The sequence below is a fragment of the Syngnathus scovelli genome, chromosome 3, assembly GCF_024217435.2.
Source record: "Syngnathus scovelli strain Florida chromosome 3, RoL_Ssco_1.2, whole genome shotgun sequence".
In the NCBI taxonomy this organism is placed as follows: Eukaryota; Metazoa; Chordata; class Actinopteri; order Syngnathiformes; family Syngnathidae; genus Syngnathus; species Syngnathus scovelli.
The window spans coordinates 25,065,305-25,084,084 of record NC_090849.1 but is presented as its reverse complement, the minus strand read 5'-3'; the positions used below and the strand labels follow the sequence as shown (position 1 = coordinate 25,084,084).

At 49.8% G+C, this 18,780-nt stretch overlaps 2 protein-coding genes across 2 annotated transcripts; one reads left to right on the top strand and one right to left on the bottom strand.

The window, feature by feature from the left end:
- Positions 1 to 674: 674 nt before the first annotated feature.
- cldn5a (claudin 5a) lies at positions 675 to 2,451 on the bottom strand. Its single transcript, XM_049762785.2, has one exon. It carries the CDS (start codon positions 2,188 to 2,190, stop codon positions 1,543 to 1,545), a length of 648 nt encoding a protein of 215 aa, XP_049618742.1. The 5' UTR covers positions 2,191 to 2,451; the 3' UTR covers positions 675 to 1,542.
- A 1,032-nt stretch (positions 2,452 to 3,483) lies between these two features.
- zgc:63587 (uncharacterized protein LOC393431 homolog) lies at positions 3,484 to 18,337 on the top strand. The gene is made up of 11 exons (XM_049762756.1): positions 3,484 to 3,609; positions 8,061 to 8,186; positions 8,268 to 8,354; positions 8,562 to 8,685; positions 9,107 to 9,241; positions 9,337 to 9,454; positions 16,349 to 16,450; positions 16,605 to 16,750; positions 16,857 to 16,940; positions 17,028 to 17,085; positions 17,655 to 18,337. Exons 2-11 carry the CDS (start codon positions 8,096 to 8,098, stop codon positions 17,718 to 17,720), a joined length of 1,011 nt encoding a protein of 336 aa, XP_049618713.1. The 5' UTR covers positions 3,484 to 3,609; positions 8,061 to 8,095; the 3' UTR covers positions 17,721 to 18,337.
- The last annotated feature ends 443 nt before the right edge of the window (positions 18,338 to 18,780 follow it).

Here is an 18,780-nt window from a genome sequence, read left to right as displayed (position 1 = left end):
TTGGATTATTTTTCCTAACCATTCCGACGTGCTGTGCTATGGAGTCACTTCTCTCCTCCCTCCCTCCCTCCCTCCCTCCCTCCCTCCCTCCCTCCCTCCCTCCCTCCCACTTGGCCGACTGTATGCATCGCCATCCATATTTTCAACTTTGAAGAGAGCATATGACCCGCTAAGACTCTTAAGTGAGCAGCACAACAAGTATGGATAAGCTTTTGGAATTCAGTCACGCTTTTAACACCAGCTCGGGTGGCGCTTGACTAGAACTTCAAAGAGCAAACCAATCATTTCCACATCGCCTTTCTTGCATCTATCTCATTGGCGTCTGGATTCTCTGGTGGCGAGCCGCCGGCCGGCCCGGCTGACCTACGGAGTGACTTACGGGAAGGGAAGAGCGTTTCCAGCAACTTCTCCGCAGTCTTCATTTGAAGCCTTTTCACTGGCTGTGTGTATGGATGGTCCTGGGGTGGCTGGGTGGGCGGCAGGCGGGCGGGCGGGCGGGCGGGCGGGCGGGCGCTCTGAAAAGACCACGGTGGGGGTTGCGGAGCATTGTGAGCCCCACTCAAGCTGAATGGCCATTGTCATCTGGATTTCTATGGACCCCCAAAATACTTTTGTGCATAGGGGGAGCTTTAGGCATACGCAGTGAAAAGGGGGAAAAAAACACTTGATGCAGATTCCAGACAAGTATAGTGAGTTTAATTGGAATAAAAAGGGAAACAATATTGCATCTTCTTATACACGAATCACTACATCAAACAAGGAAAGCAAACAATTCCAGGAAGTTGAGAAAAGAAATGAGACTTCCTGCGCCGCTCCATGCCGGCAGGTGCTGGGAATAATAACAGACAGACAGACAGACAGACAGACAGACAGACAGAAAGGTCGCAGTCATCAATCCCAGCATGTCAACCATACAAAAGTTTTTGAGCGTGTCCAAAAAGTTCCAGGACTGGCATGATAAAAGATAGATTTCAAAGCCAAACCACTACGAGTATTCCTGTTGGAAGTAATCCCTCCGGAGGCCAGCCTTCATCCACATCCTCGGCCATTTGGATGTCATTCAAAACTGCTTCATTTGATCTTGGGGAAACTAGGGAGTCCAAAAGTCGAGGCGGTACTGTGTACTGTGAGACCTCTCACGCACTGAACAAAGTATTAAAATCTCATATAGTTTGGGTTTTGAAAACTACCCCCCAGTCCTGGAAGTTTTCTGACTAATACATCTCTTTTATGTCATTATCATGGAGCGCAATCTTTTTCTCACTTACTGTACAGATTGGCAGGCAAAGCGTGCGCGAGTTCCGCTACAAAAAAAACAAACCCTCAATCATTCAAAAAAGAATACAAAAAGCCTGTACCTAATACTGTAGTCCTTTTATGTAGTTTTAGGTTTCCAAAAGAAGACGGGAAAAGTCCCGATGATAGGAAAAACGTGGTTGGTCCATGCAGCTTATTGAACGAGCCGAGGATATAAAGGAAGGCAGGTGCAAAAAAAGACCAAGAAAAAAAACAAAGCCCAACAAAGCCCAAGTCCGAGCGGGGCTACACATAATTCCGTTTGTCGTAGTCCCCGTTAGGCGTGGCTCTCTTGGTGGGCGCGTATTTGACCGAGTAGCCCGCGTTCCCGCCGGACGGGCAGGAGCAGCACAGCACGGCCCCGCCGATAAATAGGAGCGCCGTGGCCGCCCAGCCGATGTAGAGCGCGGCGCCGATCTCTCGCTTCTTGGAGCCGGGCACCTGCGGGTTGTAGAAATCCGAGATGATGTTGTTGGCCATCCAGCACAGGGGCACCAAGACGAAGAGGCCGCTGCTGATGAAGATCACGCCGCCGGCGTTCACCACCCGCGCCTTGACGTAGTCGTTGCGAATGCAGTTGGTGCACTGCGCTCCGGCGATCACCACCATCAGCCCCAGCACGCCCATCACCGACGCGATGATGGTGAGCGCCCGAGCCGCCTGGAGGTCGTGGCTGAGGGACAGGACCGAGTCGTGCACCTTGCACTGCATCTGCCCGGTGCTCTGAACCACGCACGACATCCACAGGCCGTCCCAGATGGTTTGCGCCACCACGATGTTGGCCTCGATGAACGCGGTCACCTTCCACATGGGCAGCCCGCACGCCACCATCACCAGGAGAGAGCCCACCACGCACAGCGACAGTCCCAGAATCTCCAAGCCGGCCGACACCATCTTCGCTTTTCTTTTCCCCCCAATCAAGTACGCGTCCAAAAGCACTTGGCAAAGTCGCTCTGGCTCTCGCTCTCCTCTTGGCTTCTCTTCCCTCGGAAGTCAAAGGCGTTTCTTTAGTGCCTTCTTATTTGCGCATCTCTCGCTCTCGCTCTCTCTCTCTCTCTCTCTCTCTCTCTCTCTGCAACGGCAGCGCTCAGTTCCTTTGTGTGAATGTGAAAACAACTGGACTCGCAGAAACACCGATGTTTTTGGGGTTGTTGTTTTTTTTTTTTTTGCCTTTAACGCGGGGCGGGGATGTGCGAAAGTCCGAGTAGAAACTTTCCTCCAATCAGCTCCAGCCGCATCCCCGGAGGACCAATGGGAGGGCGGGCCAGTTGGGAGGCTGAATCAAGCGCGCTTTGAACACTTTAGAATCATTCGCGATGAAGGAAACGCACTGGACTGCACCACTAGGGAGTTTGAGATTTATTTTTATTTTTTTTGCACGTGTACAGCGGTATTGCTACATTTGCGCCTACATGCTCGTACTTAAGCATTTCCTCCTAGGGTGGGCCTGTTTATTGGCTATTTGTGACATCAAAGATGAAAGCACAAAGGATGAAAAAGCAAAACAAGTGTCAGTAATTTGAACAACCTTGATGACATCAAAGCGCATCAAATACTATCCGCGTTCACTTTTTTTAATCGAAATATGGGCTTGAAATACTTTCCACCGACGTTCACTTTTTAAAAGTAACCAAATATACCAAAGAATATTACAATGTATTCACTTTACCTTGACACGTTGTTGAAAATAGTTTGATTCAGCACAATTGATGCTTTTACTTCACTGCTGGGATGGTATTGTTTCCCTTCCATTTCAATAGTAGACAGTAATTATTACTGGGTCTATTTCGCTTATTTGAACCCTTTCTCCAGAGTGGGCTTGACATGAAATACACAAAAGCAACGACATCGTCAACGAAAGTTGTGCAAGAAAAACAAATTGAAGGTAGTGAGGCAGGATAATGTCGTAACCTACATAGTATACAATATATTTCCATATATCAAAATATTTTCTCGCTGGAAGTTTCTTTCTTTCTATTATGTGTTATTTTAAATGTATTCCATTTTATGCTGCCGAATATTTCGTTCCCTTTTTTTTTTTTTTAACTCATGGAAAACCTGTGCATGACAGTCAAAGAAACTGTGACACGGCGGCAGCCATGTTGGATTGAAAAATTGTACGCTTGGCTCCGGGCAGCTGAGCCGGAATGGCGTCCTCCGGACGAGACGAAGGAGGGGGGGGGAGGGAGGGAGGGAAGGAAGGCGGTCTCCGAGCGAGCGAGCGAGCGAGCAACTTCCGCGTCTCCTTTCCTGGGCTGGGACAGCGGAATCAAACGAAACGCTCTTGTTCACAAACTTTATCTCAAAGTTCAGGTAAGGCGTGAATGCGGATGCAGCAATGTGTAGCTTTTGTTACTTAATCAAGTGTTAGCGCCAAAGCGTTAAGGGGAAAAAAAAAAAAAAAAAAAAAGTCACCAGCACGAGGCTAGCTCACAGTCAGTCCAACTTGGCTTGGCAACATGACAACAACAGCAGCCAAAGTAACAACTCAAAGTCGTTAACTTTCCATGATTCAGATACTCATTCCGAATGCAGTTAGTTGAAATATGACACATTTTGAAGGCTAATAATGAAAGTTGAGTTGTTTCGATTGTCCGTGTCTGACAGACAAATTGGGTGTGGTGACTGACTTCCCAACGTCCCAGATTGGAGGGGGGGGCGGGTTTCAACTATTTAACAAAGACCTCTTAAATATGCACGCTAACATCATTCAATGTCATTATTAGTCTGCATTTGATTCCCTTGCGACCGGTCGGGTGCAGCCCACTAATTAGTATTTTTAAAAAAGGACAAACGTTTCCTTACTGTAATTGTCATCATAGGGCCTCACGATGAAAATCCTTTTCATTGTCATCACGATTTGAGCAGCCACAATTAAATCAACCTGATTTACATTTCAAATGTGACATCTGCTGCATAGCTAATCAAACATTTCTTAACAAATATTTTCATTTCATTGTTTGTTCCAGCCATGTTCCTCTGCAGCTTTCTATATCGCCTCACATCAAGCCTTTCAAAACTTGTTAAGTCAATAATAATGTATTATTATACAGTTTTACCATGAATTAAGATGACAACATCATTGCGCTAAGCCGTCACAGGAGCTACTTTATCAAAACTTTTCCAACATCTCTGTAAAAGTAGCAGTCAATACAACGATGGCAAAATGCGTGCGTGCGTGCGTGCGTGCGTGTAGAAATCGGACTCCCTGAAGCAACAACATCAAACTCGGCTCATCTCCACATAGGTGACTCTTTGAGAATTGTTGTTTTTCTCAGTAAACACTTGCTGCGACAATTTTGTCAAACAAATCAGATTGTAGCAATGATACAAACAAACCAGCGGCCTTATCTCTTCAACTTTCCATATTTTCAAGTAAATCTGTGGACGGACTGGACTTGGTGAGTGCTGACCCATTTTCTCAAGTGCTTAGTTGCTCATGAGCTGGATGGGAGAGCTCTCTGCTTTTGAGAGCGAGATGGCGCGCCCGCTGGGCAAAACAGCGCATAGAAAGGCCCGAGGATTCAAGCTGGCAACTTTCAGGCACATGCGCTACTACCTCTCAAGTCATGGCGTAGGGCATGGAATATGAGTGCCCTGGCTGTAAGGCGCCAAGGTCTGGTTTGGCTTCCACCGAGCTCATTTCTCTCATGCCATTGTCCCGCCGGCCGCTTTGTGCGTCCACAGCGGCCACTCGCTCCATTGTGCTCCTAAATCAGGACGGCATAAAAGCTTAATCTACAAGCCATTCAAATCATCGACTTTCACACGTCAGCCGCAAATCCCCTCTTGTGTAACATTCTTGCCTTCAAACGTCTCGATTAAGCCGTGACCTTTGATTGTAAAGTGGCGCAAATGTAAATGTCTTCCGCTACAATAATGGAGAGGGGGGGAAACAATTGTGTATTTTCATTGTCCCAAATGTGGCGGAGGGCCACTATTGAGGAATTATCATCCATCTGGACTTGCGCTTTCTTTCACTTGGTGCAAATTCTCGCTGTCAGCTGGCATTTTTTAGGCAACAATTTAGCTGTTGACGCTGGGTCGGTGGGTGCGCCATCACCAGGGCAGGGCGGGGAGGGGCGGGGCGGGGCCACAATGTAGCAAACGATGGAGTGAGTCTTGGCACTGAGCAGAGCTGAGCTGAGCTCCTTCACCCTTCTCTGACCTTTCTCCTTCCCGCGACCTAAACGGTAAGCAGCGGCCCAGGAGCGCCAAGTAAGACATCTGCTCGACATTACCAGCTACGCAGGGAAGGGAAGGGAAGGGAAGGGAAGGGAAGGCCCGGCCGGCCGGCCGGGCGGCTGGCCCTTGTCTGTGCTGTGAATGGCAAAACAACATGATTCATGTTACTCCTGAGATAATGAGTCCTCTTGTTGCATAAGTTTGATTTGAATTCAGCACAAGATTTCACCCGTTCTATTTCTATTCATTGCATTGTCTGCTAGAAAAGAAAACAAAGTCCTCACCTCAAACCAAACCACGCGGTACAATGCTGCGTGTGGACAATATCTGGAAACGACAAACACAAACGTCTTTAAATCCCTTTTTGCCGGATTTGCGTCGAGGCACTTTTCTCTCCCGTTCTACACCGATCCAAGTCGTACACGAAGCGAGAGGACTGGCTTGTTCTTTGGAGCCCCGTGAAGTGCTTTGAAAAGACACAAATGACAGTGAGGTTTCCCCCATAGCCATTTTGAAAAGGTGAGAAAGCGCGGACCAAAATCCAAGTGCAGATGTGGCGCTGTATCAGCGGCAAGAATGCCGATCCCCCTCCCCTCCCCTCCCCGCACGTGTCTGTCTGTCTGTCATAGCGCAGATTTTCTCGGATTTGCCACCATAAATATTAAACGAGTTGAACATGAACTGCTTTCAACAAGCCGCTTGGGGAGTGAACCGACGCAACGGCGTGCATATTTCCTTCAACAGATGTGTGTGACATAGTTGAGCACGGAACGGTTTGTTCCGCCTCCGATGGGCTGCAGAAGCCAAGAATCCATTTCTATTCTAAGAAGGAATTTTCCAGCAAGCAAACAAGCAACAATGTCCAGCAGGTGTTTGCGGCGACGCAATATCATCTGGGAGATTGGCTCCTTGGACGCAGCCGCAGCAGCGTCAACATATGACTTGTTGCGGTCTTTGGAAGTGTTTGTGTTGCGAAGACGCCCGGCGGCTCACGATCGAAATGCTTGAAAGGTTTTCCCATCCCGCCTATTGTGGAACCTTTTCCTGCCTTCCACGCTCATATTTTCACGTGTCGCCTAAAGCGCGGCTTACGGACTCATATGGTGTCTTTATTACTTTTGCCCACCACTGAGCTAGACCCCCCCCCCCCCCCCCCTGCACAAAGTCATTATTTCTAACCCCTGTCTGTCATCAAGTACCTGTTCCAAACATTTCTTTGGAGTGTTTGTTTAATGAAGTATCCGCAGGGTTCCCATGATGTGTTGCCAGATAAAAGACGTAAAATAACGACTACTCTGGTGTTTATTCAAATCTCTCCATTCGAGCTTTGGTGCCTCAGAAAAATACTGTCAAAGCATTTTACAGGGGGCAACTTCCCCGAAGGTGGCATTCTTTCATTTAGCTCCACATGTCTGGCTTCAGCTGATGAAATGGCCATTTTTGAACTCCTGCTTGTTTGCCCTGTTGTGACCAGAGCGTTTGTTCAGAAGAAAATCTTCTTTCTAACCATTTGAACAACGATTCATTGGCATCTGTGTAATACTCTTGCTCCTGTTCCCAATTGTGCAAGTCAGTATAGAAATGGAAGGACAATCATCTCCTAGTATTTCCTTTACCCAAAGCTGCGAATGTCACGTTCCCACTTTGGCACGAATCGGTGCTGAAAGGTCGCAGTACCGAGACTGAGGTTAATGTTGTCATGTCAACGTTGAAAGGAAGACTTTTGGGAAGCGGACAAATAAACAAGCCGCTGTACCCAAAGCGCATTGTCACTTTGATAGATAGATAGATAGACAGTCAGTCCGCTCGCTCGCTCGCTCGCTCACTATCATGTCGATGCCACCGTCTAATTCAGTTCAAGCGTGTGAAATGTGCCCACCGAGTGACCACCGACCGACTGACCCACCAATGTGTCACATGCCGGTGGAGAAAGGTCAGCTAAGGTTCCCACGCCGCCGCCGCCGCCGTGAGTGCACGCACGCACGCACGCACTAGCCGTCTGCCTCCTTGTGCCTGCCTGCCTGCCTGCCTCCTTATCTATCACGCGCCACACGTCAAGGGGCGCCCAGTGTGTTGATGATAAAATGCAGCCAGCCTGTTCTTCCCGCTCGCTGGTTCCGGGGCTAATTTATCTTGCCGGGAGACGACGACCGTTTAACGGAGCTCTCGGAAGAAATTTGCCGCCCGGGGAGCTCTTTCGTACCAAAACGCGGTCATATCGAGAGTGTGATCTTCAGACTTTGCTGAAAGAAAGCTGGCTTGTCATGTTGTCACGCTTCCTACTTGCGATAAATGGGATATGAAATCAATGTGCGAAATCCCATTCCATAGCAGACATTTTCACGACTTTGTTGGAAAGCACAGAGCTCGGCCCGTGAGCCAGCGGGTCCTTTTCCGCATCGGTGATCTTTGACCTCATCGTTGTTCTTCTGCGTGAATGGACAAAGATTCCAAGGAGAGAGGAAAAGTCTTCCAGCTTGAAGGGCACAAACAAGCACGATACAGCCATGATCATCTCATCGTGTGTATGAGGGTAACCATCGGATGGATTGAACGTCTTCTCTTGTCTTGCACTGCAGGTTTTTCGGGGCCTCCTCCGGCGTACGCATCAGCAATGTCGAGTTACGTCGGCTTTGCGAACCTCCCCAACCAAGTGCACCGAAAGTCGGTGAAAAAGGGCTTTGAATTCACCCTGATGGTTGTAGGTGGGTGTCGTCGCCATTGAAGCGCTTTCAATGTCCTCCCCCAGGCTCGCTCGCTCGCTCATGGCGTCACTTTGTTTTCAGGGGAGACGGGTTTGGGCAAATCCACACTTATCAACAGCTTGTTCCTCACCGATCTCTACCCTGAACGCTACATTCCTGGCGCCGCAGGTAAACTGTAATAATAGCAGCATGTCTGCTCCACCGTCTCCAGCTGAGCACCATTTCAGCAGGAATGCTGGGAATGGCCCCCACCCTCATTCTGTCCAAACTTTGGATATGACCAAAAGCACCACACGACCCCTGGTGGAAATGACAAATATGATGAGAGCGGCCGTCTTTGTCAAGCGCTCGCTCGCTCTTTCCCCCGCTTGGCAGAAAAGATCGAGAGGACGGTGCAGATCGAGGCGTCCACGGTGGAGATCGAAGAGCGGGGAGTGAAGCTCCGCCTCACCGTGGTGGACACGCCGGGCTACGGCGACGCCATCAACAGCCAGGACTGGTGTGTCTTTCTTTTTGTTTGCCTTGGAGGGAGGGAGGGAGAGAAAACTTTTCTTCTTCTTCTTCTTCCCTCCCGTCCTCAAGTTTCATCCTTGACTCCTTTCTCCCTCCCTCCCTCCCTCCCTCCCTCCCTCCCTCCCTCCCTCCCTCACACCAACACGTTGCGTCCAACAAAAGCGTTATCGGGCCAGTCATCGTTTTCAATGTGGCAAAAGTTATCCTTCTTAATGACAGGATACGCCCTGTTGTAAATGGCTCGCGTGGAAGCTTCCGAGGTCGAGCGCAATCTGTCCGGGACTGCCGATTGACTTTGAGATTGTTCTCGTGGGAAAAACGTTCATCATCTTTCATCATCCTGCACCAAGACACGCAGTTTCAGGTTTGGGCATCTGCAGCTGCTCACTCACTTCTCTTTTGCAAAGCTTCAAGACCATCATCCAGTACATCGACAACCAGTTTGAGCGCTACCTCCACGACGAGAGCGGCCTCAACCGCCGCCACATAGTGGACAACCGCGTGCACTGCTGCTTCTACTTCATCTCGCCTTTTGGACACGGGTAAGTGGCCCTTTGTTGCTTTGCTCTTGTTTTGATTTGAGACCAAAGCCATCATTCTGGCTCTTTTGCTCACATTGGCACGGTCTTCCCCTTAGTCTCAAGCCTTTGGACGTGGAGTTCATGAAAGCCATCCACAGCAAAGTGAACATCGTCCCCGTCATCGCTAAGGCCGACACGCTGACGCTGAAGGAGAGGGATCGCCTGAAGAGACGGGTAAGGTGGCGGTCTCGGACTAAATAAGGGGACGTGGATATGGTGTTTTGAGAACAATATCGGCCTAAGGCCGTTTGCCACGTAGATGAGCTCATTTCATCCACTCGGTGCTTCCTTTTGGAGCACGCTCCCGAGTTTCCTGCTGACGATAGCTGGAAGGACAACACGTACGTCACGGCTGACGGCAGGCTTTTCCTGCCCTTGATTGCGCTAGTAAATAACTATATCAACCTGGGGCCTTTTTAATTGGAGCGGCCGGCTACCTTTAGAAAGCTCAGAGCTCCCCTCCTGCGCCTCATTCAGGCTCTGGAGCCGGCCGGTGCTCTGGCAGGCAGGCAGGCAGGCTCAAAGGAGTCGATTGACTTTTGCAGGAAATTTGCTTGAAAATCACTCAGGCGGAGGCATTTGGTGAGCTCGATTGGATTGTAGCCTCAACATTTGATTGTGTTGATTGTTTCGGACTCAAAGCTCATCATTTTTGAATGGCTTTCCGTTTAGCAATGCTGCGCCGGCCGAGGGCTGGCTGTCATAGTTTGCGTGGACGTGTGAGCGGTTCTCACATCAAATGTGCAATTCCTCCATTGTCCCTTTGCAATTGTCGTCAAGTGGGGTGTACTTTGTCGGGTGGCGTGGCTTTGTGTTGCGGCCGACGCTTCCTGCGGTCAACTTTGGTTTCCTGTCGCAGCTGACCTCGGTCCTAAACTTACGAAAGCGTATCACATGCAAGTATTGACACATACTGGCTGTCAATGACAAAAGAGTCTTTTTTTTTTTTTTTTTTTCTCCGGCGGTTCCTGGAAAAGACATTGTTAGAGGTGGGGTGACAAATCTCCTGATGCATATTGGCTGTTGCAACTTCCTGTAACTTGTGGCCATTTGCTGTACGTGTCAACACGGGCGGGCGGGCGGGCAGGCAGGCAGCCACGCAGGCAGGCAGGCAGCCACGCAGGCAGGCAGGCAGCCACGCAGGCAGGCAGGCAGCCACGCAGGCAGGCAGGCAGCCACGCAGGCAGGCAGGCAGCCACGCAGGCAGGCAGGCAGCCACGCAGGCAGGCAGGCAGCCACGCAGGCAGGCAGGCAGCCACGCAGGCAGGCAGGCAGCCACGCAGGCAGGCAGGCAGCCACGCAGGCAGGCAGGCAGCCACGCAGGCAGGCAGGCAGCCACGCAGGCAGGCAGGCAGCCACGCAGGCAGGCAGGCAGCCACGCAGGCAGGCAGGCAGCCACGCAGGCAGGCAGGCAGCCACGCAGGCAGGCAGGCAGCCACGCAGGCAGGCAGGCAGCCACGCAGGCAGGCAGGCAGCCACGCAGGCAGGCAGGCAGCCACGCAGGCAGGCAGGCAGCCACGCAGGCAGGCAGGCAGCCACGCAGGCAGGCAGGCAGGCAGCCACGCAGGCAGGCAGGCAGGCAGCCAGGCAGGTCATCCATCCCGTCCGTTGGTTTGGCACCAATCTCACAGTTGTGAAATGGGCAGCAGCGTGTGCAGATGTCTCACTGCAGTGTAAGCTGTCCTGTCCATGTGTTTACAAGTTTGCAAAGTCGCTGCAGCCCATTCCGCTGCTTTTTTGCTTTTATAAAGAGAACAAATGTTCCAGTTGCGCTGTTTTTCTTCCTCGCTGGTGATTTTGTTTTGCCAGGCAGGCGTTTTGGAGGACACTGCGTAAACCATTGTTTGTAGACTTTTGAGAAATCTTCCTCCCAATTGTGAAAGGATTTCATTGTGCAACAGGGGATTGCTATCGTTGGACTGATGGGGGGGGGCAATTGATATACGTACTTCCAAAACAAATTGGTGCTCTCTCTCGAGAAGACAAGTCATGGCCATAAGAATGTTTTCAAGTTGCATTTTGTTGCTTGGATCAGATTAGCTGAAGTGGTTCTGGTGGGTACACGCGTGCATCCTGTCATAATGTCCAGGGTGATGCATAACCTGGAGAATTTGGTCCACAGTCGATGTTTTTAAAGGAGAGCCCCGTTAGCCGTATGCGCGTTTTCTTGTTAAAGCCACGGGAAACAGCTTGTACAGAACAATCTACATTTCCTGCAATGTGTCACGACCTAGCCCGTGGCTGCCAGCAGCTCGGACAAAGAAAATGTACTTTGGTAGTAAATGTTTTCTTTCCCCCCCCCCCTCTATCGATTGTTTCTTTCTCCACTTGTTTGCCGCTCTTCTACCTTTTGCTTTCTTTCCCTCCCCAATGGCAATTTCCTCCCGCTCGAAAATTGCCCAGAGGGGAACGGCTGATCCTCTTTCTCAGTCTGGGGCCTTAAGACTCATATCCTGTGTGGGCCTGCCTGCCTGCCTGCCTGCCTGCCCGGCTGGCTGGCTGGCCGGCTGCTTGCTGGCTTAGGCTGAGGCCTTTGTTTTTGTTGCCGTCTCAAGCACATCTGCCTTTGATGGGATCTTGATCATCTTGTGCGCAATCTTTTAAGAGTGGGCGCGATCTCGTCAAGGTGAAATCTTTCAGCTTCAAGTGCATCCGTCCAATTGATAGCTCATCCAGGAAAGCCGGGAAAAAGGCTCATTCAATGTCTGTATTCATCAGTTGTCAGGAGAAAGTCAGGGAGTTTGTTTCTGCCATTGCTCGGAAGAAACAATGTGAGGCGCTTCCAACGCAAAGGCTGAAAGATGAATTTGCAAGACTGTAGCAGATGTTTGATAGCTTTTCACCATTTAGGAGGGCTCCATCCTTTCACAATCCAGGGTGTTGGATTTCGGCCGTATATCTACGACGAGTTTGGCATGCGAGAGCGGGCTGGCTAATCACGTGTTTTGGCACTTGTCCTCTGGGCTCCCTTCTGTTTCCTGTGTCCTGGCTTTTCCCGTTCCACGTCCTCATCCCCTCTCAGCCACCTTTTTTGCCCCCCCCCCCCCCCCCCCCCCCCCATCCTTATTGCACCGGCTGGCTCTTTTCCTCTCACGCTGGACTTGACCCCACACACACACACACACACACACACACACACACACACATTTGTCCACTCAGCTGCTGTATTTCAACTCTGGCCGGGGCGCAGTCACAGTTTTCCCCTCATTGTCTGCCTCAATGTCGTCTCCCCAAAGCAGTGGAGCATGCGCTGCTGTGTGAACAAATTCAAGAGTTTTTTTTTTTTTTTTTTCCTACGCCCCCCGCCCCCTCCTGCAAGGACACCATTTTTAGTCCCGGCTGATTGTGTTTTCTTCAAACCCAATATCAAGCTGCGTGTGTGTGTGTGTGTGTGCGTGCGCGGCTCTCTTTCCTGCCACCGTTTGAAAGCCATTGGCAGATCTATTTCTTTTTTCAGGCGATGTCGTCCATTTCAAACAATAAACGTGCACTTGTCCTCATCGGGCGGGCAAGCTGCTCTTTAGCACACGATGATCTGCTGGCGGGCCACACTTTTGGTCTTCGTCTCTTTAGGTGGCCGTTTGATTCGGTGTCAAATGCATGTTTGTTCCCCTTTCCAAAGATGCCCTCCTCAAACACAAGATGACAAAATGGGTGGTCTCGGCAAGACAATGGGAGGGACGTCCAAAGTCACGCGACACATGGACGGACGGACGGACGTTATTTCCCATGAGAACAAATCCAGCTGTTCTGGTCCGGTCTGTTCCAGTCTGAGCTGTCCTTCAGACCCTGATGGGATCTATCTGGAATGTGTGTCTTTAATCCTATTGTTTCTTACTGTGCCACTCACTCAGGTGGGAGGGAGCCAAGGAGCGAGACTTGCACAAAAATCCTCCCTCCCTCCCTCCCTCCCTCCTGCCCGCCACTGTTTTTCCACTCACGCCAGATCACATGAGATCGGGGGAGTGAGATGGTGCCTCTTGTTCATCAGCAGGTATTGTTGAGGACCCTTTGTCGGCGGGAAGGGAACGCAAGTTTGCTTGATCGTTGTTTTCCTGCTTACAGACAGACAGACACACACACACACACACACTTTTTGTGCATCCCAGGACAGTTTGGAATTGCTTTAACTTGACTTTGGAACGGACAAAAATATTCACTTAAGTGCTTTCCCAACACCAAAGACACGCGGCAATGTCCGGTCATGGAGGGGGGTTGATAACGATCGTGATGGTTTCATTCGAGCCACGAGAACTTTGCGCCGTAAATGGATCCTTTCAGAGTGCAAACATTTTGTGGACTGATGCTTTTCTTCTTCCAATTGTTTCCCCAGCAGTATAAATGTCTCTGAAATGTGATTCCTGTGAAAATATCCCATTCTTTCTCTTGTTTTTCCAGTGTCCTTATCTCTGTTTGAAGTTGACCTGTATTGACACATGAGTCTCCAGCTTGAAGACAATCATTTCCCTCTGCTGACCTCCGTATCCGCTCTCAAAAGTTGATTTTTATCACGCATGACGCGACATGCTAATAAAGTTCATGTTCCGCAGAAGCTGGGAGGTTACGCAAATGTTACTTGTAGTCGCTCTTGCTGTTTTTCTTGCTCTTTTGCGGTGCGCATTCATTCCTCAGGCGCAAGTGCAGCTGGAGAGCTTTTCTGATGGACTTTTCTTGATGGACCTCTTCATGTGCTCTCTGTCTTTTTTTTTCTGCTTGGATTCCCTCGGTCGCAGCGATTTCTTTTCCTCCCTCCCTCTGAGCGCATTTTTCTACTTCCAAGTATTGTTTCCCAACGATAGGCCAGGTGGGCAGCCATGCAGCCATGCATGCAGGCAGGCAGGCAGGCAGGCAGGCAGGCAGGATGCTCGCCTCCGCCTCCGCCTCTGTCCTCTCTTCAACAACTGTGATTTCAAATACGTCACTGTTTATTACAGTCGCGGCCAGTGTCGCTCTCTTTCCTTTGTCGTGTTGTCAACACGGAAGGTGCGAGGGGTGTTTTGGAGAAAGAAATCGGATTCTTTCTGCAGCGTCGATTGCTTTAATGATGACTTGGCATTTCTGCTTGTATGTTTAGTGAGTCGCTAAGCTATTGTTTGGCTTCATCTTACTGGAATTGGACTACGTGGACATAAAATGGCATCAGGCTCCCTCCACCCGAATATGTCTCCTGGATATTTTTTCCAGAAACAATGCTTGATATTAAAGGTCCAGCGTTAACCAGAAGCTCAGGCTTCCTTTTCTAATTAATATTGCGCTGGGCTCTCGAGGGGCACATTGTTGGCCGTCTTAACGACACTGAGCGGAGTTGCGCAGCCAAGCACAACAGGTCGGAGTAAAGTCTCGGAGGATGGTCACAAAATCACCGTGGCTCCCGCTGCCAACAAAAATACAAAATGACCAGGAGGGGAGTAGCGCGCTGAAGCCAGAGCGAGAGCAAGAGCAAGAGCAAGAGGGATTAAGCCAAGTCAACACAGATTTGGAGGAAGGAAGGCTGGCCGGCCGGTAGGCAGGCAGGCAGGCAGGCAGCCAGGCAGGCAGGCAGGCCAGCCGGCCGTGATTGTGGCACCTGTTGGAGATTGGAGTTAGCGGTTGAGTTGCTCAGCACGTACACGTACATACGGTCATCCTGTAAACAAGCACATCGAGCATTGTTGGGGATCCCGAAAGACTTCATCATCAGGTCTTAAGCTCTTGCGCTTTGCTGCAGTCAATCAAGGGAGAGTCCGTCTCCTCCGATTGGTGACGGTTACGGCGGTGTAAATGTTGACCTGCTCCTTCCCGCTTTTGACAGTGGGCAAGAAAGCGGCAATAGTGACGAGAGCCCATTTCTTATCTTTTGTTGTGGCAACGTGTTTTATCAAGAGGAAATGGGCATGATGAATTTGTTGAAAAAAAGTTTTTTCCAAACATTGAATTGACTCTATGATTCTTATCAGTGCGTGCGTGCGTGCGTGTGTGTGTGTGTGTTACTAGCTAGCTTGGAATACTGGGTGGCAGACTTGGCACAGCTTCATGCCCAAATGTTTTTTACGTCGGCTGCCACTGAGAAAAGAAAGCCATTGGTAAGAAATTGTTTGGACTCAAATGCTCTCTAGAAATGAAGATAAGAGCACTAATGAATCCAATGAGATCAGCCTCCACTGTACGTTTGCTGTTTGTTTCCTGCCATTGTGTGGAGCGAGTTTATTTTCTCAGCGAGCGCGCAAAAGTGCCCACTTTCTGCTTGAACCAAAGTGGCGTTTTGGAGGCGTCGAGAAGAAGCCCCTCTCTTGTGTCACGTTTGTTTTTACATCTGCAGCACAACAATACCTGAACATGCACGCATGCACATATGCCTGGCTGAGAAAACAAAGTTTAGCCATAACAAGTGTGCAAACAGGAGCTGTCACTTCCCGGGATCGGAGCCGACCGACCGACCGACCGACCGACTGACTCACCCGCCTCCCGCTCTCCCTCCCGACATGAAAGCGGCCCCAAAAGTCAAGAAAACAAGGCCGGCCGCTTGACGTTTCTTGGCTCCCTTACGTAACAATACAGTACGCTACGGGAATACAAAAGACAAATGGTGCCTTGATGTTTAGAATAATAAATACTGACATGTGTCCCATGGTCAGGGGAAAGAAAGCCAGGCAGGGCCTTTGTTCCAGTAGGTCTCGGCAGCCTTTCAATGAAAGACGGCCAGAGAAGTTGACGCTGAGACGCGCACGCACGCACGCACGCACACACAGACGGGCGTCTTAATTTTCACCTTCCACCCCCTTTCCGTGTCCTCCGCGGGACTTGTGTGTTGCTGCAACAACTCCAATACGTGCCTTCCGCTCATCCCGCCCACCTTCTTCTCACTTTATGGCTGTCAAACGCAGCTGCATTTCCAGCACCCGCCCGCCCGCCCGCGCCAGCGGCCTTGAAACAAAGACCTTTGTTTGAGTGTGGATACGTGTAGGTGATCCTTGGAGTATTACTTTAATGAAACATTTTTTGGGTTTCCACATCTGACTGGAGAAAAGGGAGTGTTTGCAAAGTGGTCATGACCCGGGCCGGCCGCCTCGCCCTCCTTCTGCATTTTAGATCCTGGATGAGATCGCCGAGCACGGAATTCGAATCTATCAGCTACCTGACGCCGACTCGGACGAGGATGAGGAGTTCAAGGAGCAGACCAGAGTCCTGAAGGTTGTAACTGTGTCTGTCTCCACCTGCTGGTGATAAAGTTGACCTTCAGCTGAAGCTCGTGGACTTCCTGAAGGCAACGTGCTCAGGACGTGAATCATTTCTGTCCAATGTTTACTTTGCTGGTCATTCTCTGAGATGCGTCATCTCCACTCAGGCCAGCATTCCCTTTGCCGTGATTGGCTCCAATCAGCTGATTGAGGTGAAGGACAAGAAGATCCGCGGTCGCCTGTACCCGTGGGGGGTCGTGGAGGTGGAGAACCCTGAGCACAACGACTTCCTCAAGCTGCGCACCATGCTGGTGTGAGTCCTTCCTTCCGGCCACTTCCGAAATTGGAGCTCTTATTTCCTTCGCCCCGAGAGCCGAAAGACCTCATCGCTCGCTCGCGTGCTGCTGTGCTGGTTGCAGGACGCACATGCAAGACCTGCAGGAGGTCACTCAGGATCTGCATTACGAGAACTTCCGCTCAGAGAGGCTGAAGAGAGCTGGAAGGTAAGACGCTATGATGTTGGGGAACAACACGCAGACGAGCTGCTCACTTGCGCCTTTAATCCTGGGCTGCTCTTTGCTTCCCTGTAGAGCTGTGGATGAGGACGTGATGGATAAAGACCAGATACTGCTACAGAAGGAGGCCGAGGTACGCACGCACGCACGCACGCACACAAACACGTTACTATTCAGTGTATGTCTTGTTTATACCCATGCGGCCAACGTTTGGCAATGGCAAGCTTCCTAATGATCCTGAGTGTGTGTGTGTGTGTGTGTGTGTGTGTGTGTTACAATCTTACCATCTTGACCAGAGGGCAGCAATCAGAGTTGCTCGCAAACAATATTGTATACGTCGGGCAAGTGTATGTGACCTCACTTCCTGTCCGGATGTCCTGGCCCACTTTTATGATGGGAATGACCTCCATTTGAAACAATGGCCCTCTTGAAATGCAATGTTAGTTTGTGGTTTGTGCGAAATGCATCCCAAAAATAAGAGTGAACGTCACGTGAGCAAGCCTAAGAAAGACTTTTTCCAATGAATGAACCATCTCAAATTTCCACCACGATTTCAAACCAATCCGGTGCAAAAGAAATTCAGCGTGTTGTTCTCCTTTCTGCTCACAAGATGGCAGCAGATAGCCCCGGAGCTTTGACGCCAGTATTTTTCCAAATGTCCTGCCGTCATCGTTTTTTTGCTCTTCTCTGATTTTCTTTTAGCTGCGACGCATGCAAGAGATGATCGCTAAGATGCAGGCGCAGATCAAGATGAAATCAGACGAGTAAACGCACACTCCGCACCGTGCTTGCTGTCTGTCGCCCTATGCAAGTGTGTTTTTAGAATCCCCCACTTTCCACTTGTGTATGACGTTTTAGTTGATTTTTGTCTTGATGTAGCTGCCCCTCACAGGGGGATTCAAATTCATTGGTGGATTCCTTTTTGTCATATCATCTGCCAGTACTGTCCCACTCCAGTCTTAATGACAATCAATCTATGATGAGCACTTTGACATGATCACTGTTTATAACTGTTTGCTTCTCTTCAAGTCAGCCACACTACAGTAGGTCATTTTCCTGCCTAATGTCACCTTATCCAGCAGCCACAAAGGTTTCTAAGAATCCCACAGACAGACAGACAGACACAAGGGATATGCTCACAGCTGGTGCTATTATTTTTGCCAACTCATCTAGATTACAGTGGGACCTTGGTCATGGCCATTTTTTGAGCACTACTCAGTACGTAGGTATTTTCCTGTCAAATATATCGTTTTGTGGACTTTCATAAATGATGTTGCCAGTCACACACATGACTATTTGATCCCGTCATGCCAATGGACGACACTCTTGAACCATGACTGAGCAGTTGTACCGCTCGGCTGCAATAAAGGATTGTTTGCAGAAAACATGCCTACTTGCTGGTTATTCACGTTTTCAGGGTTAGGCTCTCAGTAGAGCACTTGATAAGGAATACCAGGCCAAACGTTCGAAGCAGCCCCCACCTAGTGGTGGTTTAACGCCGCTGCTCCATGTTTACAAAAAAAAAAAATCAAATGGATGATTCGGGGAATATTTCTTCAACTTTATTCCATGTAATCGTCAAATGATTCCAGTTGGCTCGCCGTAACATTTATCCTTATCATTCTCAAACATTCCAATTTATCTAAACAATCAATGCACAACAGGCTCAGTAAGAAATAAAAGACCAAGTCCAGCTGCCTGCTGTTGAGCTCCTTGACATGAGAAAGAACAAGAGACAACAGTTATCTGTATAAATTGTAAGGCAACATCTTTTTATACACATTGTTTGGAGGCACAGCCACGTCTCCATAAAGAGGATGATCAAAGA